We start from the raw sequence: 21476 nt of genomic DNA on the forward strand, positions 1-21476 counted from the left end.
TGAAATAATGTTAATTAAATTGTTGAAATCAATCTCCGAGCAGATCCTAATTCGATACGCATGTACATCTTAAGATCGTCAAGGCATTATATGAGGCACCTGGAATTTTTAAGGAATCTTGGCAGATCCTCATGCAGAATTTAGTAGATTAAACAGGATCTGCATGGAGATAAAAATCCTTACCTCAGGTCACTGGCCATATTGGGGATATATCCCAGATTGAGTGTTTGCTATACATTTCACTCAGGCGTCCAAGTAATCGCACCTTGACTGTAAAAATAGCTTTCTTATTTTTCTCACTATGGCCAAAAAATTAATTTCTACATTCTAATATTTTTTGTACAATATCACCAGACAAACTCAAAAAATTCATATTCACAAACAAAATTCAAACGTTAGAAGGGGGAGGCTGATAGAAAAAAACTATCAATTTTCTTCAGTCAAATAGGTCCACCCCTTTTCTCGATAACGATCAAAACTATATTGAATGTTTCAGTTACTTTTCTTTGCTTCATTGACCCTTCTTTTTCTTCTTCATTTTTATTCAGATATCTATATTCTTTTTCTGAGGGCAACAATTTTTTACGATTTGCTTGTGAATTAGAAATTTTCAATTAGTCCTGAAATTGCTCCCAGACTAAAATTGCACGATAAAAGAAAGTTCCCAAATCGATTTTTAATAATTCTTTAACATGATAACAAAAGATCTGATATTTCCAGTTTTCATTTTGACGATATTTATTGGTTAGAAAACCAGAAAATATAGATTCATGTGTTTCAATACAGATAAAGATTTATCTATCAAATCCGTCCTGAATATGAATGCTTGAAAAAGCAAGAAATTTTGAGTACACGCTTTTTAATTGTTTAAGAATGATCCATTTCATTTCATCATGAATATTCTTAACATTATGATAATAATTATCTTAAAATGTTCTTAAAGTATTCCTTAGATTGATCCAAGATCCAAACCCAACGACCTAAATTTAACGTGTAATCCATACCTCGAGCAAAAAAGTGTGATTTTGTGAAAGTCTTGAGCATAAGTTGTTAGTTGTAAAAAATACCCTAAATATGCCCTAAAATTGACATTCTTAAATTCAGTTGCCACATTACGTGATGGTATAATATTCTTAACACAAGACAGCATATCGGTTCTCAAATTGCTGCAAATTTATGGATCTATTTTGGATAAAAGTCTTCGAATTATTAGATTTTCCTTGAACTATTCTCTCAACCACAATTACGGAAATGTTCTGATTTTCTAAGAAATATTTCCTGGATTATAACAAAATTGGAGACTATCGAAAGTTGGATAATTTGCTTGATCTTGCAAAATTATCTAATTAAATCAAAAATAAATGGGAACTATAAATCTTTGAAATTCAAAATTTCATCCATTGTGAAGAATAATCCTCGTCAGACAAAGCCCTTCAAAATAATGGCAACAATAACAAATTAGATTCTACAAGAAAAATAACCAAGGGTTAATATTATACGTTTATTTTATACCAAACCAAAGCAAACAAGCTTTCATTCCTTATACTCTTCATGCTGTAATTATCTCTTTCCATCTATTCTTCCTTTTTACTATATACATCCTAAAAAAAATCTTCTCATTATTAGCTACTGTTACTAGTCCAAATTATTTTCAAGAAATATAATTTTCCTATTTTCAAAATATTTTCCCTCTTAGACAGCACGTTAAATTCTTGTATACAGAAGCATCTATGACTACATGTTTCCTATATAACTATCATATGAAAGCTATTTTTCCAAATCAGAGTTTGGCTTTACTGCTGGCTTATAAAGTAATGCAAACTTCGACAACAGCCCTATGCAAGATAAATATTTTGATTATTCTTTATAACGATAAAGATTGTACACAAAATTTATTCTAGACCTTTCTTATAAAAAATCTTCTCCTCATCACATGACCGAGTTAGCGAAAATAAATCTTCTTCTTCAAAAAAAGCCAAACAAAGCTTCTTCAAATTACCTACGGTGAAAGCTCTATGTTATTTGCTCTAAAACATCACGATACTAAAACCTTATATTCCTCTTGCAGAAGAATAATTAAATAGTTAAATCCTGAGCAAAACGTTTCCTGTCTATACTACCTTCATTTTCATCTTCGACATTACACGTTTTTTTTTATTAGAACACCTAAAATTTGGCTGAGCCTGGATGCTTAATTTTTCAGCAATTTTCAGCCTAAAATGTTCTTAAATGCGTTTTTAATTTTTCAGACTACTCTAACTTGATAATATTATGCATAATAAAGAGCACTTAAAATTGGTAAAATTTGGACAATATTTGACTCTCGATTTTAGAAAATCCATCCCTAAGTTCGGTTAAAGCTGCTTGAAAAGAGAAAAAAATTGTAGTTTCTTGTCATTTTTTTCCAAACTGAGGCTGGGCATGTTCTTACGATGTTCTAAATTTTTTGACGAATTTCAGCCTGAATGTTCTTATAAACTGGGTTCTAATAAAAAAAAAACGTGTAATTCTTTTTAAGAAAAAAGTACTTAAGATTTTAAGAAGTGAAAACACATATATTTAACGTATTTAAAAGTCATATTCCAACGATCAAATCTCAAAACATAGACTATTGCCTTCATCTAACTCGTATATATTGAAATAGATGTAAATTTTTCAGTATTTCAGTATTCTTCCTCAAAAATATTTTTATATTCTATCCAACCAAACAACAAGTCGTTAAAAAAGTCGTTAACAAATAATAGAGAGAAAAAAACCATTTTTCCCTTCTCTACATACCCTTTTTATTTTATCACCTTAATTTTTATGAGAGTTTCAATTTTTACACATTTCGAGTTGTTTTTTTCGATTGATACCTTTGTACCGCAATTTGTACTTCTAATGTTATTGCTTCGTGCGTCACATCCTACTGAAGAATAAATTTAAACTTTCAATCTTTACATACCCCTTTTTGATAAAAAGTTTCCAGCACTAATACAGTACCTTAAAGGAAGAAATTTTGGCAGAAAGAAAATTTGGCGGATTTGACGAATTTGACTGAAATCCGCCAAATTAAGTTCCCACCAAAATTTCTTTTTTCCGCCATCCGCCAAATTAAACATTTTGAAAATATGATCTCTTTTAAGGTATTTTTGCTATTTTTTCGCTGTTTTGACGCCATCTTAAGGTTAAATTTTTAAGCGACCGCCAAATTAAATTCCCGCCAAATTTAGTTTTTTCGTCCATCCGCCAAATTAAATTCCCTCTGAAAAAGCTTTTTTGGCCATCCGCCAAAATTTCTTCCTTTAAGGTAGTAAAATTGAGCTTCACTTTTTCTGCATTAACCTATACACGCAGGATTTCTCTTGTGATAGAACAGAGAAATGCCCTTGGGGCAATACCGGGGGGGGGGGAGTGCACTCAAGGTAAATGACGTACCCCTTAAGGGTATATATTCAAGCTTCCCAAAGTGCACTGTAAGGGTCGAAATCAGCAAATGAGAAAAATTGCACTCTAGGGATGTAAAAATTTGAAAATCGGACCATATTTTGCCGGAAAAATGGTCAAAAATTTTTCAAGAAAATGCACTGCAAGGGTCGATTTTCTGCAAACCCCCTCCCCCCGGGGGCAATCCAAAAAGTGTTGTTTATTTCATCTGCTGTTTATTCTTATGGACCACACTAAACTGAAATATAACAAATATTTATAGGTTTAAATTTAGTTCAAATACAAGGTATAATAATATATCAGCTTGCTTTTAAAGGTTTTATGATTAAAATAAGATAACTATTTACAAGTATAAAATATATTGATTAAATGATAAAATAATTTTATAAAATTATCCTCAAAACTAAACAGAACAAAAACAATGCTGATTCTTCCCAAATTTTGCAGATAAATTTTAGCACTTGATAATCTTGTTTTAATCAGATAAATTTTGCAAGATTTGATCCTGTATTTTCGCAGAATTCTAGCGAAAATAAAACTTGTAAAATCGCCTTAGGTCGGTAACTCGCGAAATTAAATCAATGCAAAATTTCCAAAATTAGATCATTATTTTTTAGCGTATTTTTGGCCTTTACAGGGATAATGTAGATAATTTAGTCACTGAAGTAATTAATTTTTCTAATAATTTTGATAAAACTCAACGCAACGGAGTGTGAAAAATTGAGTTTTGGTAAAATTCGCTGGGCGATTGTCAACAATGTGATTTTTTACTGCAAGAATCGCCTTTCCACTTTTGCTCATCGTCAAAATTAAGCTTATTAAACTTGAGATAATTAGTAGGTCGAAAATCAGACTTGAAAATTCTTCAAGAAGTTTAAATGCAAAGGTGTGTAAACACCAAGCTGTTTTACTACCGTTAAAATACGACTATAAACCAAATGCTGAATATAAACACGTTGTTACGAACACCCCTGTGTCACAGACCCACTGGAAAATTTGGCAAAAATTTCGTCCCCGGTGGGAAAAATACCCTAAAATTTCAGCCCCACTGAAAAATTGACTTTGATTTCATCCCCATTCGAAATTCATTGTTTAGAAAACCAAAAACATCCTCACTGGATTTTTTAACCTTGGAACAATGGAATTTTTATCCTAATTGAGATTTCAATCGAGATTTTTATTCCCACTGTAGGAAAAAGTTTCACCAGGGCTGTGAGACAGGGGTGTTTACGAGAGGGATAACATAGAAGCTGGTGTACCAGATTTTACTGAGGATTTTTCGAAGCAAGGCCCGTTCAGCTACATTGGAATGGCATGGACTCTAGATATATTTAACGTTTTTTGCTGGCTTGGTTTATTATTTAGTAATGTCATCGACAATTGTTTTCCAATTCCATACACGGACTGTACTATCATTTGATGCGCTGTATAATTTCTCCTCAAGCTCGTTCACCTAGCAAAAACAAAAGTTATTATCAGTTTTTGTCAACCAAAGAGACAAAAGAGATAAAATAACCTCTCTGCGATTTTCACCTTGACGCTTTTCTCGTTTCCCAGAAGTCTAGCATCCTTAGCGACTAATTCAAACAAGATAAAAAATAAGCAAAAAGTAATAGAATGGGCAAATAGACCTTTTCACAAATTACGTCACGAACATCGCTAGCCTCGTATTCAAACAATTACCATTGTACCCTATTACCAATATTAATTGATGTTTTTTATGAATAGAAGTAGTCTTCTCCCGCCGTGAGTCGCCATAGCAATAATTTAAAAACGAGGCAAGTGATATTCGTAACGTAATTTATGAAAAGGTCTTTCGTAGTCTAAAAACTTATCTCGCAACAATTATCGTATCATCTGGTAATAAACGACTCCAGCCTGCGGTGTCAGTGGTTTATCCTTAAGCTAAAACTTTGAAAAATTAAGTTAAAACTTTACTCTAGAGTATTATCAAGATACACAGAGTTTAACTTCAAGATTTCAATTGAAAAATACTTACAATAATTTTGTTAATGGTTGCAGTATGTCCTTTTAATACCTTTCTGCACCTTCCGTCTTTGGCATCATAAACTCTTACTGTTGTATCTCCAGAGCCTGTTATCACTAAGAAAGAAAAATATAGATTCGATTAAAATTCTCTTTTCAGTTAATAGATGTTGAATTGCCAAGCTGATTGAAATGTTAAGTATACAAGTCATAAAATTTCGTATAAATTAACAAGATTTGTCCCCTTTTTTTGGGACACACTGTATTCTTGTCAGATCTTCCCGGCCTATTAAGATTGAAAATTGAAACTTTTTTACAGATCAAATACAACAACTGGTTGCCAATACTGAAGCTTTTATGTTGAAAAATTAGAGTTCGTCTGAAGCTAATTCATAATTTATCATTCATACCGACCTATCAAAAATAATGCAAAACCCTCACATATGACTTACGATATTTAGCGAAGGGAGTCAAAGCTTGCTAACTTATAGGACTCCATCCTGGCCAATAAGCGATGTTACAAAAATCTTAACTGTAAATAACAAGCTTTCCATGTTGAAAGATCAGAGAGCTTTCTAAATCTTCACTTCAATTTCTCAGCACAAACCTGTCATTGTAAAGGGAATTTGACTTACGATATTTATCAAAAAGGGTCAAGGCACTTATGGTATGGGTGTGGCCGACGTATGTCCTCATCAAATGGCCCTGAAATTCACCGTCCCCAATCAACCAACATTTGACAGTATGGTCAGCGCTTGATGAAAACATCAATCGATTTACGATCTGAAATAATGTAAAGAATCAAAGATTTATGGTACAGTCGATTATTTCTCTAACTCGATCTTTAATGTATTGTTAGAAAAGTGAGCCCTTACTTTAATTTCAACAACGATCCCTTTATGTCCTGTGAATTTGCAAATTTTTTCACCATTCAGCATATTGTAAGCGCAGATAGTGTGATCTGTACTTCCCGTATATAGTGTCTTATGCGCACTATCCGACCCCAGGGTCAAAATGGTACCATCGTGACCGGTAAATATTCTGATCGTTTTCTTGCTACTCAAAGCCCATAGACGTGCATTGCAATCTGCGCTTCCAGTTACCAAAAAATCATGGTTGTTTTGTAGGTCTGTCTGGTCTGTCTCGGTGTCTTCCGTAGACTTTGGCATATAGAGAAGCGGATAGATGCTACCTCGATGCCCGCTAAACGTACGTAAACATTCTCCTGTGTCTGCGCTCCAGCATTTGGCCGTACGGTCGTATGACGATGAGAAAAGTAGACTACCCTCTAACTGTAGTCTGTTGACAGACCCGTTATGGCCTTTAAGATCTAGGCAGCTTTTGCCAAGATCTGGAGAACTAATATCTAGTGACCATTTACGAATACTTCCATCCATTTATTGGTCCAAACTATACAGTTGATGTACTTTTCGTGGCCTTCCAGTTCGTGAATATCTCGACCTTCACTAACGATAAGACGAGCATCTGTGTCTTCCCCAACCTGTAAATTGATTTGGAAATATAAATCATTTACGGAGGATAATCGTTGTTTCGAAAGAAGAAGATATCAGCAAAGATTGAAAGCTTTAACTCAAAGTGAAAATCGGCCTCTTGGTGTCTTCTCCAACTTATAAAATTGATGTGGAATAGGAAAGAACATTTTCATGACGAGCATCACAGTTTCAAAAGAATAATCAAACTGAAGATGATCGAAGACCACTGTTTCGGAAACCACTGAGTTTAATCAAAACCCTGGAACAGCTCCACAATCCTGGCAATCAAAGATCTTTGATATATGTTGTTTGAATTTTGTACCCTAATGGAATCAACACTTAATTCAGGTCAATACCTAGACGATCCTATCGTCTACACAAGATCACTAAAAAAGGGAATAGTTTAGGAGAGGCGTGATAAATTCGGGTGGAGTAAGCAGTGGCGGAGATGTTTACATGTTTTTTTCCAAAACTCTACCGCCACTTTTTCCCGTAAACCGCCCTGACGCCCTAACTCTTTCTCGCGTTTACTGACCTTTAAACGGACGATAGCATCGTCTAGTCAATACCTTTTATCAACGGAGAACCCATCCTTTACACGTTTTTTATAAGGAGCACGTTTACAAGGAACTCGAGACGAAAAATACTGCTGAAACGACATTCAATGTGACAAAAAGAAAATATATCAAATTCCAACTTAACAGTGAAGTAAATAAGGAGCTCGATAAGGAACTTTGAGGCTGAAACTCTCTGATAAAATCAGGAACTCAAGGCTCAGAGCAAAGTTAAAGTTCCTTATAAAAAACTCTGATCAAATTTGGTGAACATAGCTTGTTCCAGAGATTTTGACACAGGTCATTGTTAAAAATATCACAAACTCTCAGATGTGCGCGTTCCCTTTTTCATTAAGGGCCCACTAAATACACTTACCGTCAGTAATTTTGAACAGTCAGGCGTCATTGCCATATCATTTATCCCTGCTGCATGCGGCTTGATCTCTTTCAAGAAATGTCTTAAATCTTTCTTCGTCATTTTGTGTGGATCGTTTTTACTCGATCCAGATCCCATTTTGGTGCGTTTTGTAAAGTTTTGTAGTTCTTCGGTTGATGTAGTAACACTGTTAATTTTCTTTTTCTAAAATTTATTTTTTGATTTGAAAACGTAATGAAATTTAGCTTGTCTGTCAGATTTCTAAAACAGCTCCGGCGGAGGAAGGGAAGAGCTTGGTAAACACAAATCCGAAACCTAAATTGGGTTAGATTTTCTAGGAAACAGAGAAAAGTTTACACTGTTTTTTAATTTCATTGAAAAATTTTTCTAGGAAACAGAGGAAAATTTACACTATTTCTTAAAATTATTGAAAATTTTAACTCGTTTTTGTTTCCAGCACTCCATGGGTATGCTAAAAAGCATCCAGTTAAATTGTTAAAGTGACGCTGAAGACATATATATGCTTTGAAGCTTTGTCCTCTTGAAATGTTTTTTTTTTTTCGAGACATTTTCACTAATTTAGTCTTCTTAAGCCCCTTAAATTTATGACTTTTCCACCTTACCAGTCTATTAGCAGCTAAAGAATGTAATCAAAATTTTATCGAAATTGATAAAATATTTCTTTTTTAAGCATTTCGTGGTTTATAGAAATTTTGCCAGACACACGCCATTTTCATCAAACTATAATCCAAAAACTGATTGAAATTTACATTATAAAAATTTTGAATTATGTTATGTTTTGTATGTTGTTAGAAACAAGTACTTTTTATCATGACACTTACTGATGGGTTCCAGGGGATTTGTTTACAATTTCACAATCAAAAGTTTGTTTTAATAGAGTACTGTGCCGTCCTGCCGATCATAGACGTTTATCAATGAAAACAATTTGTTAAATTTAGTAACCTTCTTTGATAATTTATGCATGAGTTTGTTTTTCAATAAAGATGTCTGTTTTGAGTGATGTATAATGTTTGATTCAGTTTCATGGCTTTTGATATTCATTTTATTTCATATCGTGTTACTTTGATTTTCAAATCAATCAATCCATTCGGAACCACAATTTGTTTTCAATGTATGCCGTTCTTTTGTCTTGCTGTGTTATTACACCATTTTGATAAAAATGGACCCCTAAGATATACCGATGGCGGTACATATACCGCCCTTATCTGATATATCGATAGCGGCCAGGCCCTCGCCCTTGATATAGGTTTAAGTTTCAAGAAGAAATTTTGTGATATTGGTGTATTTTTTATGTTTCGAACCTTCGAAGATTCTTCGAAAAGCTTATCATTGCAATTTAAGAATAGTACGGGGCCAACGTCTCTTGCAAAGCTTTCATTTTTCACATCCCATTAATCTCAAAAAGAAAATTCAGGGATTCATCTCAACATTCGTAAAATTAATTCCCTGTTTGTGCAGTACACCGGTATATGTAAGATTAATGATAAAAAGAAATTTAAGGGCGCGTGCGATCATCATTGCGCCCATTTTTGACGTATACACCAACAACAGGAATATATCCATTATCGATTTCCCTCATTTCTACACCGGGGGTGGGGGGGGTTGGGGTACCAGGGTTGCGAGCTGACGGGTATATGCCGCCTGACTTCGACCCTCGGACCCTTAGCGGGACTAAAAAGAGAAAAAATAGGAAAACTTTTCCGACCCTTATTGGGACTAATTTGACCAAATTTTCATCTTTCAAGAAGCAAAAAGTTGAAAATGTTGGGACTGAAATTTAATTTTCTGGTTTTTCAAAACCTTACAGGGACTTTAAAGTGCCAAAAAAGACACCCTTAAGGGCGTCACATACCCGTACCCTTCACTTGCCTAAGTACCCCCTGGATTTCTACAAGCTTTTCGTGACCTTTGAAAATTATCAGTTCCATTTAATGTTATGAACTGCAAGATTTTGTTTTTATAAACATCGATTGAAGAACTCTGTGGATCTGTCACTGATTGAACCTTTTTGTAAGTATTTTTCGTATGACGATTTTTGGGCCTGATATTGTAGCCATTTTGTTTTGTTGACCTTCTTTCAACTAATAGTTTCCAGAAATAAAAAACATACATTCTCTGTTTTGGAGGTCCAAATTAACTCTTGTATTCTAGTCTTCCTTCTTGGAATTCTAACCGGCATTACATTATCAAAATTCGTTGGGTTTTGTATACCCTACGTAACTCGACACCATTCAAATCATAATTTCTCTTGTTATTTGGGCCGGCAAACTGCCAAAGCTGGCGGTTCGTTCGTTCATCACATCATCAATAGGGAACTAGGAGCGCCGTGGCCTATATACCATTTGATAGAATCCGTAGGTTCAATTGTCATAGACTCCGGTCGTGCCTGAATTTTTCTCAGAATGACATTTTTTTATGAACATTTTATTCTTCCTTATGTTTTATAATTCTTGTCTTTCGTTTTCCAACAATATCCGAAAAGTTTTAGCTTTGTTTTGTCAAATAATGATGGAATTTCACACTGAAAAGAAAGTGGGAAAATTTCTCTTCAAATTTGAAAATGGGTTTTTGACCAAAGAAAGTCTCTGGGACTTTGTAAAAATTAGTTTCTAATGTCAGCACTCATTATTCAAAATAATTTAGATTAGTTTTTTTTTTATTTAGACCCGTTCATCCACACTGACTAAATGTCTCTGTCCGGTCACTGCGTCTGTGTTGTTATTTTAAGAACGTTCGAGAAAGTTCCAAAAAAAGCACAAACAATTATTGTCTATTCGGATTTAGGCGACACCAATTTATTTTATGGGTCCGACCGACCCTGAAAATTCCTAAAATCGAAATGAATATTGTATCCATGAATTTGAGCTTTTTGTGTCTTTTTTTTCTATTTCGCATTTTTGTCAAGATGTAGTAGTTTTTGCTGCCTTTTAAGGAGATTTATAAAAGGTGAAATTCTACTTTTAGTTTTATCCGACCCTCTTTTTTGGATATTTTGGCCGGCCCGTAAAACAACACATAAAATTGACCTCGTCTTATGGTCATCTTCTAGGTGCTTAAGATCTCAAGAATATTTTGATATTCTTCATAGTTTTTTAACGTTGTAAAACCACTAAACTAAAGAACTGAGTTATGTATAAATTACTTTTTATTTTAAATTTACAACAATAAACCTTTAAATACCATATAAAAATCTTTGCACTAAAATGCTAATTAAACACGAATTATTTCAATTATTGCGAAATATTGTTTCAGCTTTTTTCCCCATTATAATTGTTGTAGGTAAATACAAATAAATTTTCAAAGAGAAGATTAAGCCGTTAAAATCCTTTTCCATTGGGTCATGTTTATCGTCAAAGCAGCAAAATTTTGCGACAGGCCACCTTTAGATTCATTACATTAAATTCGATAAACCCTTGAAATAATTAATTGTCTCAGAAATACTTCGAAACACTTTTTTTATAAACAATACAATCTGATATAGAAATGCATATTTTGTGCTGGACGCACCCAGCAAATCACTGACGACACTTTATAGTTTTTTCTACATCCTAAGGGTGACTTGAAAGTTATAAAAACTCAAGTAATTTTTTGGATTTTGATCCTCGAATTACCAGTGTCAGGTATCGTATAGCTTTGCTGAGTGAGTTAAAAATTTTACAAAAAGAATTTAATTTCGTTTTTTCTCGTCTCTTTTCATTAAGTCTTCATAGTCAAGGAAAATCATTCCAGGAACATCATTAAATATTCATTAAAAAATCCAGGAGGGTTGTAAACAATTCTGATTCCGTTCGGGAATTGTCAATTTCACTCAGAACTTTTCCCCAAACACGTGGCAGAGAATTTGAAGTCACGTGTCCATAATTCAAGAAGGTTTTCATTTTTGAGCCTCGTTGTCGCCGTTGATAGTTTCTTCTGCATTGTTTCAATCAGTCTCATTTTCTTATCAAGTTTATTCCTCTTCCGTCCCCGGGTTTACACGCATTGTTATTTGATCATCGATCGAACGTTTTATGAATGTTAGATGGACATTAGTTGGACTTGAAATCATCGGCAACAACAACCTCATCATCAACACAAGAAGATGTTAATATTTATGTTTTATAAATTGTTTATACAATACATTATTCGTTAACTGGTTGTGCATTTTCATCATTAACCGGCGCTGCATCGTCGTTGCTAGGTGCTGGAGATTGAGCTTGTGGTGTTTGTTGTTCTTGCTGCATCGGGACGACGCCACTATCTTCCTCCTCATCGTCGTCGTCATCATCTTCACCGATACCGGATGCATCCCAAATCCTAATCGCACCATCATTTGATCCAGTGTATAGTTTATGTTTGTGTAGCTAAGGAAACATAGAAAGAGCTTAGTTTAAGTTAAGAAGTCTTAAAGGACACATCTTTTCAATTGTGCTTCGTTTTTGGCTGGGATTTATTAATTAATGTAGGTTCTATGTACGTTGTAGTTCTGTTTCTCCTTTGTACTTCTTAATTTTTCTAGTAAGTAGCTCCGTTTTATATAGGCTGCTGTCATCCATTAAATGATTCGTGCTTCTATATACTATCGACGGTTTTGTAGAGATCTTCGATTCAGACAACGTTTTATTTTATTCTTAATTGATTCCATCTTTTTAGATTCTGTGATCTGCCTTGTCTTGGCTTCCGTTAAGAGAAATTATCAAACGTCAAAATAGGACAAGTTGATATACTCAAGTTAAGTTTCAAAGCAACTTTGTGTTGACCACTTTAGTTAATTGACTTGAAGGAAATCATTCAACTCTATCTTCAAGTTCCACATACAATACACCTTTTCGACCGTAGCCGCCAATTGCCGTGCGGGTATTTCCCCCCAAACTCGATCCAATCCTTTTCTGACACCTTTTCCTATTGTCTGTAGGTGCGGAAAAAAGACTGGGACGGTTTTAGGGTGGTAAAATGGACAAAAAAATGCCCACACGGCAATTGGCGGCTACGATCGAAAAGGTGTATTTGGCTACATAACACTAAAGAATGACTGTACGACTTTCTGTTAATCACTTTAGTTTATTTCCTTACTTACCACGAGTGCATTAACTGAGCCAATATGTCCACGGAATGTTCGTTTGTTTGTTCCCGATTTCGCGTCAAAGATTTTGGCTGTATCATCCCCAGACCCAGTTAACACTAGAAATTAAAGGAAACATTTAAATAAACCATGGTTAAACTGTCTAATGAGTTTGCTTGAATACTTTCTCTCGTGTTTCTAAACATTATTAATAGGATTAAAAGTCTTTTTCATTTTTGGCATGAAAACTGAAAGTTGACTTAGATGTTTTTGGAATAGATTCAGATCAGTGCAAATAAAAAAAATTGCTTAAACAATGCCCAAGAGGACTGTGTGAATTATACCCCAAATGAAAAGGTCTAATTTTTTGATAAAATAAAATTTCTGATTGTATTTTCTGAACAAGCAGGGGTCTTATTTTGGTCCAGTGAACGGTGAATTTCGCCGGTCCAAGGCACGAAAAAATAACAATTCGCCGTTCGAAAAGTTCGGTTCGCCGCCTCAAGTACATATTTACGCTAATCAATACACTACGCTTGCTAAGAATTCGTCGGCCTAGAATCTAGAAATCGCCAGGGTTAATTTTTTCATTCGCCAGCCTACCAAAAACAAAGCAAAACCCCTGAACAAGGAAGGACAAAATCAATATCTGAACTTACATAATCCTTTGGCAACTTTCATGCAACCAACAGTGTGCGTGTGTCCACGGTAGACACGCGTGCATTCCCCAAACTCGTATACCCAACATCGAACGGTATGGTCAGCACTTGATGAAAATAGCAATCGGTTAACAACCTAAAAGAATTGCTTTTATAGGTATTACAATTGAATAAGGCAATTAGGAATAAACCTCTTACAGCGTGTCCCAAACAAGAGTGGACTATTTTCTAGGCATTTTATATGGAGTAAAATCCTCTAAACTAATAATCAAAACTTGGACTAATAATTGAAATAATATTACAATTTTCCGTTCCCAAGCTGATTGAATAAGTTTTTTAGATTGAAATGTCAAGCATACAAGTTATCAATTTGACACAAATAATGTGGATTTTACTTTATATGGAAATTTGTCCACTTTTTTTTCGGGACACAATGTATAATACAAACCATCTCTAGGAAGAAAAATCATAGGTGCCTTTCATTCTTGGAATATTTAAAAGTTTTGAATGATTAAGCTATTTAAATCCTATGGCAGAATACCAACCATGTTTTTAATATGGATCAAACAAAGTAGATGGTACTTACGGTTGCGGATCTGGGTCCTTAAATCATGCTGAGACTCTTTAATGAGTTATTTAATACCCCTTTCTTACAGACCCTTACGGGCCCCTTCCCACTGGAAAACTTGGCCAAAAAATCGTCCCCGGTGGAGAACTATCCGCCAATTTTTATCCCCGATGAAAATAATCAAATAAACCAATCCTCACTGGAAAATATTATGTTATTTTTCCCATTCCCACTGAATTTTCTAACTTGAAACCGAAAGAATTGAAATCCCAGTCAAAAAAGATATCTATGCCATCGAGTTTCTGTCCGTTATTTTTATCCGCACTGGCTGAATAAATCCTGCCGGGTCTGTGAGAAGGGGTGTAATTTAAACCAAGCTACAAATATTACATGTGCGAATGTCACAAACATCACAAAATACAGTATGTCTGGAAAAAAACTTATCATTATCTCACCTGTAACTGTAGCACTGAAGCGGCATGTCCACTGAATACATTGACAGGCTTTCCTGTAGACAAGACATATGATCGGATAGTTGAATCTTGACTTCCTGTGAACAAATATTTCCCACTGTTGTCACATGCCATAGATAAAACTGCTCCATTATGGCCTTTATACGTCAATAAGACCTCATTCGTGTTAAGTGCCCAGGATTTAGCGGTAGTATCTGCTGACCCAGTGATTAATATATCGTGGTTATTATTGAGGTCTGTGATATCTCTTTCGAAGGAATCATCTGATTGTGGAATGTATAACAATGGGTAGACACCGAGTTTGTGACCGTTAAAAACTGCAAGGCATTCACCAGTATCGATATGCCAACATCTTGCACTTCGATCGTATGATGATGAAAAAAGTAAGCTGTCTACAAGCATGAGACGATTTACGGCGCATGTGTGGCCACGCATTGTTTTGGAGCACATGCCTGTATCTATACGCCATTTCCGGATCATTTTATCGGCTGAGGCGGTGAACACGAAATCGTTATTGCACACCACAGAGTTTATATATTTTTCGTGTCCTTTTAACACGGATACTGTTTGTTCACTGGTTGTGTCTAGGATATGGGCGTTGGCGTCTTCACTGGCGGACACCAGCATGGAGCCATCGGGCGTTAATGTCATACTGTTGATGCCAGCAGTATGCTCTTTAATTTCTTTTAAGAAAAACTTTAAGTCTTTTTTAGTGATTTTTTGTTTTTTGTTGCCATCTTGTTCCTTGCCAGCTCCTGCACCCATTTTTTTCAAAGTTCTTCAAATGTTTGAAAATAAATGAACGACTGGCAATAAATTCCGACTTCAAGAACACGCTTTGTTTGGCCACAAGATATCAACTGGACTTTGAACGTAACCACCAACAAAACTATGCAAATTTATTCGTTATGTCTATGGTTGTAGACTAATAACGCCAATCTGTTATATTTTTTAGAAAAAAAAAAAAAAAACATTGTTAGACATTGAAGATGCATATGAAAAATTTCGTCACATATTTTGTCAGTTCTAAATAGTTTATAAGCTAACTATAATAGTGATCCAGTATTGTAGCCTAATTTTGAGGTATCACAGGTATTCTTAGAATAATAAAGTTTTTTACCCTTTGAAAATTCTTTGTGAATTCAACAAAGATAATATTTTGGAACAAAGAAAAACTTTGTATCAATTTTACAGACCAGACAAACACAAACAAATATTTAATCTAAAACCAAAACTACTCAAAACTACCATAAAATAAAAACCATGCTTTAAAAATGTTACACTTTCATTTCTTGAAGCCCCAGTAAAAAATATTTTCCTCTAAATTTCAAAAAAAGAAAGAAAATAGGGAAAAATAAGTACTGGACTCTTAATAAACGTGAAAAAGAAGAGTTTTGTTTAAATTTATTTTTGTTTCAACTCCTCAACTGCGCGACATAAATTATGAAAAAAAATTTTTTCGCCATTTCACTCCTACATTTTTCTTCATATTATATTTTCTTTCAATTATATGAATGGTTTCATATTATTTTTTAACAGTTTTGTTGCCATATCAACCAACGTGAAAAAACACTTCATTTTCCTTTTTGCCCGACTGTATACACGAGTACAAGCAATCAGGTTTTTTCCAAGCAATTTACACGTTTTTTTCGTAAGAACAACCTTGGGGGGGGGGGCACTCGATTTTCTGAAAAGGTACCCTTACAGTGCATTTCACCGAACGTTTCTGACCCTTACATAGTAGTTTGATTTCATATCTTCTTTTGCTGAAGCCACTTGAAAATGAGCCAAGGACGTCGATATAATGTGCAAAACAAATCAAAATGGGTTCGAGTCAAAACTATAAAGTTACATCAGAATTTTACTGTCAAACTTGCTAGTCCTCAAACACAACCTTACAGTGCATCCAGCTAAAAGAAGACCCTTGTAGTGCTCTATCAAAAGTGCACCCTTACAGTGCATTTCGAGGGTCTCGAAAAACCTATCCTTAAGGGCGGCACATGCCGTTGGTCAGACCATATGAGTGCCTTCTCTCCCCGGGGAACAACTAGAGTGGCTCAAAATTTGCATTATACCTGAGAACAAGTTAAGAATAATCAAATGTCAGTTAGCTGAAATTATCTTGTTAAGTTCTTCCAAGACGCTTAAGTAAAGAAAGTAAGCACATTAAGAACATCTTAAGAACATTTAAAATCTAAGTAAGCCAAAACTTACTCGTTCCATTGGCAGATTTAAGACAATAGAGCAAGTACGTCGGAAACATGCGAAGGAGCGCAACTCTCGTTAAAAGACAATGAAATTACAATTACAAATCTCTTCCTCTGATGAGTTCAACAGGGTCTAAAACCGCTTATGCCGTTCTAATAAAAAATCGTGTATTGTTTTTCTGTTTTTTACTGTAATGTCACCGTCAGTGAGAAAAAATGAGAATCAATGCAATGTTCGATAAATTAATAAATCAAATTAAAGAAAATTACAACATAATTTAAATCGAAAACCATGATTGGTGAATTGACTATAGAAAAATAAAATCAAAATCTTCTTAAAAAAGAAAATGTTTCAATTCTAAAATATTGGTAACTTTTGGCAACTGTTAAAAATAAACAGACTGCTGATTAGATGTTCTTTTTATTTCATCCATTTTATTCTGAAATAACATTCCTCTGATTTACCCCTGTTTTTATAATGACTCAGCGTCAAGCGCGAGACGGGACCACTTGTTTTGTAACGCCTTTGACCTTGAAAATTCTAAATTTCTTTCGAGGATTCTCAAATTAAACGTTTTTTTATAAGAACACACTATACAAGGCTTCGATGGCTAGAATATTAAGAACAAGTTAACAGTTTAACGCTCTTATGAAATTGCACCAAGATACTCAGAAGATGCTGAAAATAAGAACATTATTAGGCTTAACCTAAAAAAGTTGAGAACTTCATAAGCCTTCATAAGGCTACAAAAACTGCGATCCTAACCTTAAATTATTCTTATCTTGTTCTTGTTTTCAGGGCAAAGTATCTTCTTTCAGTCTTTTTTTTCCTTTTTTACTCCTTTCACGCTAAATTGGCTCAATATTCAACATTCTAGGTTCAGAGATGTTCTTAAAATGTTCTTATGTTGAGAGTTTTACAGCTTCATTGTTATTATAAAAATGTTCAAAAAGAAAGATTGAATGAGCTTGGAAAATCGTAATTATTTTAAGAGCAAAAATCTCTGTTTGTATATCTTCGATCTAAATCTATGTTGAAGGCTCGAAGAAGAGCACATTTGTTGCAACCAATGATGGTGGACTACACTTTTTTTATTCGTTAGAACAATTTCGACCCTTAATTTGAAGAACCTTGTAAGTTACAGACATGCACCACTCCTATCTACAATGTCACTGAGACCTGGTTAATTCGCCTCATCAGTTGAAGACAAATTTTTCCATTTTGAGAGTATCAACTTTCAAATTTCATTTGCCTTTAAACAAATAATTCCTCAAGTACATATTTACTATGATTATTCAAAGGTCATTTTTACCGTTTGGCCCGGAGACTTTAAATGACTGAAATGAAATAAGAAGCCGAATTAGCTCGAGATGGCCTCGCTCTTGATTCCCCCTCCCTCGCCCTACGAGTTCGTAGAACGGAAAGGATTAATTAATCACTGGTCTATTAAATACACACACTGGAAAGACTAAATGACCAAATGTCATCTACACATCCAGATCCCATCCCATCCAGCCAGCTAAAGTTGAAGCCTCTTACACACGCGGAGAGGAACCAATAAAAATATTCTTTGTACCGGAATTACATCAGATTTATTTTGGTGACAGAATCAAACTAGCTTAGATTTCTAGGCTATATAATAACAACATGAAGAATAATATAAACAAAACATTGACAACGAAAAATGGCTTCAGATAGGAACAATCATGAGCCTGAAATGGCTGAATTCCAAGTAATATCATCGTAAAATTAGCAAAAATAGGCTATACCTAAAATTTAGATGTTTTATCTAAATTTTGCTCTCAAAAAAGAACAATGTGAAAAAGATTACCCCGGGCCACTTATTAGCGCCATCCAGTCTATCAAAAGCTATAAATGCACCCTGGGCTAAATGACACTAGTGTCATCTACACATCGATACTCCTTCCAGCTAAAGTTGAAGCCGGAATGACCTTATACACGACGCGGAGAGGAACCAATAAAAATATTCTTTGTACCGGAATTACATAATGCATCATGAATAATTCCTTCGAGTATTTCACCTTTCTAAAAGTTATTTTTAAAGTCTCTTCTTCTCTTTGAAGGTGATAATGAACACTAAAAGGGTGACTTCTTTGATATTACTTTATGGATTTCGCAATAATTTTCGCATAGTCTAAGGATATATTGGAATTTTTCCAGAGAGATTATTTGATTTTGGAGCTGTCAGAATATGTACTACTTAAAGCCCCGCGGAAGCTAGAATCTAGAGAAAATAAAGCTACCCTTACTAGGTTACTAGGTTTGCGAAGTGATGGTTATGCCCAAGCTAAAGTTCGAAAACGACCTGTGAGAGATAAAGTTTCACCCCCCCTGGAAGTTTTTATGACTCTGAGAACCTATTCTTCTCAAACATATTTCCTTCGAAATTTTCAAGCATTGATCCAAATCACGAAAATTTTTGATAATTTTATTTCTTCAAACCCTGTCTATTGCTGTTCACTCTATCGCTATTTTATGGTTGTTGTACCCCTGTGAGAGTTTTTCAAGGGTGTAAAAAAGGGACCCTTAACGCTCGTACATACCTGAGACCTAATTTACGTTCCCCAGAAGTCCTGGAGAAAGTGAGCTCACTTGTTTCCCATCCAAGAAGACCCATAACCCAACCGACGCCTTTTCAGGGCTGGGAAATATCCGACTTTAGCACTTTCGGGCTATTCCATTTTGCCACCGTATATAAATCAGTAGCGTGGTGGGCCGACTAAACCTGGTGAGGCAATTTTAGAAAATTTTTATTTTGACGCCCCCTATGAAAAGTAATTTTTTTTTAAATGACGCGAGCGAAGCTAGCACGAAAGTTTTTGGCTATTTTCTCTCTTTTGGCTAAAAACTGCCATACCTAAGGTGTAAAAGAGCAAAGGGGCACTGGAATTGGTAATTAGAGACGTCTTTTTGCACCCTTCGTATTTCGGCTCCCCTTTGAAAAACCTCCGCTCGGGGGGCATTTGCCCTCTGTCACCACACTACTGATATCAATATAAAATTTTCTTTCGCTATGATTTTTTATATTATTGGATAAACTCCCGAAGCACTTTTAGGTCTTTTAGTGAAGTCGAAAGGAATATTTGGAAAATTTATTAAGAAAAAATAACATCAATCTCATAATAAGCAAAGCCCTTTCTCTCTAAAACTAACTAATAATTTGCAAGATATAATTTTTGTTTCTAATGAAAACTTTAGACAAGGATGAAAAAATGATCAATTTTGTCTAGCATATTTTCACAAAAAAAACCTCAAAATATGAAATTAACGAACGAAAACTCCCCTGTAGAATATTATATAATATTTATGAAATAAAATTACAAAGTTATTCAACGTAGTAACTCATGAACCCCTGTTGTCCTTTTACTATCATTTCCATACAAAGTTTAGTTTAAAATTCGATTTCAAAACATGATGTTTTTTCCATGCGTGAACTTCTTGCCCACTTGCTCTATACTGTAAATATTTTCAAAGAAGTTTACTGAAAACATATATCAAACACTTCCCGAGTAGTCGTGACTAAATTAAAATCCAACTCTCCCTTCATACACGCCCTTCTCACAGACCCACTGGGACCCCTTTCCACTGAAAAAATTGGCCAAAGTATCGTCCCCGGTGGAAAATTATACCCTAATTTTCGTCCCCACTGAAAATAGCCAAATAAACGAATCCTCACTGCAAAATATTTACAATCTTTTCAATTCCAACTGAATTTTCAGACTTGAAAACAAAAGAATTGAAATCACAAGCCATAAAAAAGATGAGAATATCAATTCCTATTGAGTTTTAGCCCGTTATTTTCATCCCCACTGGCTGAAAAAAATCCTACCGGGTCTGCGAGAAGGGGTGTCTTCATCATTATTTTAGAACTTCTAGAATATAATAATTTTATATAATATATATATTTTTTAGCCCTAAAAACGGCACCAGGGGGAGGGCAGGGGGTTTGCCGAGAAATTAAATAGTACCCTTGCGGATCTTCAATTCTTTTAGTGCATAAAAATCTAAATTTTCGGGCGAGAATTTGTAATTTTTCCAGAATTTACTGAAATTCCCTCCCTAACAGCGCATTTTTCAAAAGTCCACCCCTACAGCGCATTTCTGCTATCTTGAAAAAACACATTTTTAACCCGTCAGTCAATTTGCCTGACTCCCCCCCCCCCGGGACACGACATTTTGATTTAAAAACATGGTCACCATCAAATAAAATTAAAACGTTTAATTATTAACCAGATGTTGAAAGACTAACAACTTTAAAATGTCAATTTATATATGATTGGACCCCCAATCTTATAATGTATCATCAATGTAAAGTAATAATTCTTCAATTAGGAAAGTTGATCGCTAATTGAAAACTTCCTGGAGGCCAACAAAATTTAATGATTAATATCCACAAAAATAAATACCCCACTTCATAACTGTCTCCCTAATCCTCCAAGCGGATATGATTCCACCGTCACTAGCCAACCCTGAATTTACAGATTTGCGCAATTTTTTCCTCAAAATTCACAAACTTTACGAGAACTTTTTTTCGAAATTCCCGCAATCAGGGAAATTTTGTATTTCAGAAAATTTATCATCCACACCAAAAAATTGCAAGATTCACACGCTCATGCAACTAAAATTTGGATTTTCATGTTTAAGCAATTT

At 34.6% G+C, this 21476-nt stretch overlaps 2 protein-coding genes across 2 annotated transcripts; both read right to left on the reverse strand.

Annotated features, from left to right (window-relative positions):
• Positions 1-4059: 4059 nt before the first annotated feature.
• On the reverse strand, positions 4060-6662 carry LOC136803365 (WD repeat-containing protein 86-like). Its single transcript, XM_067060090.1, has 4 exons — positions 6288-6662; positions 6048-6195; positions 5426-5529; positions 4060-4879 (listed from the first exon to the last, which is right to left on the reverse strand). The coding sequence occupies exons 1-4, from the start codon at positions 6579-6581 to the stop codon at positions 4784-4786; spliced, it is 642 nt and encodes a 213-aa protein (XP_066916191.1). The 5' UTR covers positions 6582-6662; the 3' UTR covers positions 4060-4783.
• A 4784-nt stretch (positions 6663-11446) lies between these two features.
• LOC136803366 (WD repeat-containing protein 86-like) lies at positions 11447-15430 on the reverse strand. Its single transcript, XM_067060091.1, has 4 exons — positions 14580-15430; positions 13557-13692; positions 12913-13016; positions 11447-12199 (listed from the first exon to the last, which is right to left on the reverse strand). The coding sequence occupies exons 1-4, from the start codon at positions 15360-15362 to the stop codon at positions 11978-11980; spliced, it is 1245 nt and encodes a 414-aa protein (XP_066916192.1). The 5' UTR covers positions 15363-15430; the 3' UTR covers positions 11447-11977.
• Positions 15431-21476: the final 6046 nt, after the last annotated feature.

This window comes from Clytia hemisphaerica, unplaced genomic scaffold (genome assembly GCF_902728285.1).
Source record: "Clytia hemisphaerica strain Z4C2 unplaced genomic scaffold, Clytia hemisphaerica genome assembly, whole genome shotgun sequence".
NCBI lineage: Eukaryota > Metazoa > Cnidaria > Hydrozoa > Leptothecata > Clytiidae > Clytia > Clytia hemisphaerica.

Excerpts from the sequence above, each read along its gene's own strand:
- LOC136803365 (XM_067060090.1), bottom strand. The coding sequence starts at position 6,581 with ATGCCAAAGTCTACGGAAGACACCGAGACAGACCAGACAGACCTACAA. Across the intron at positions 6,196-6,287 it reads GGATCGTTGTTGAAATTAAA|ATCGTAAATCGATTGATGTT; the intron begins GTAAGGGCTCAC and ends ACATTATTTCAG. Across the intron at positions 5,530-6,047 it reads GACCCTTTTTGATAAATATC|TGATAACAGGCTCTGGAGAT; the intron begins GTAAGTCAAATT and ends TTTCTTTCTTAG.
- LOC136803366 (XM_067060091.1), bottom strand. The coding sequence starts at position 15,362 with ATGGGTGCAGGAGCTGGCAAGGAACAAGATGGCAACAAAAAACAAAAA. Across the intron at positions 13,017-13,556 it reads GAAAGTTGCCAAAGGATTAT|TGTTAACTGGGTCTGGGGAT; the intron begins GTAAGTTCAGAT and ends TTTAATTTCTAG. Across the intron at positions 12,200-12,912 it reads GCTCAGTTAATGCACTCGTG|CTACACAAACATAAACTATA; the intron begins GTAAGTAAGGAA and ends ATGTTTCCTTAG.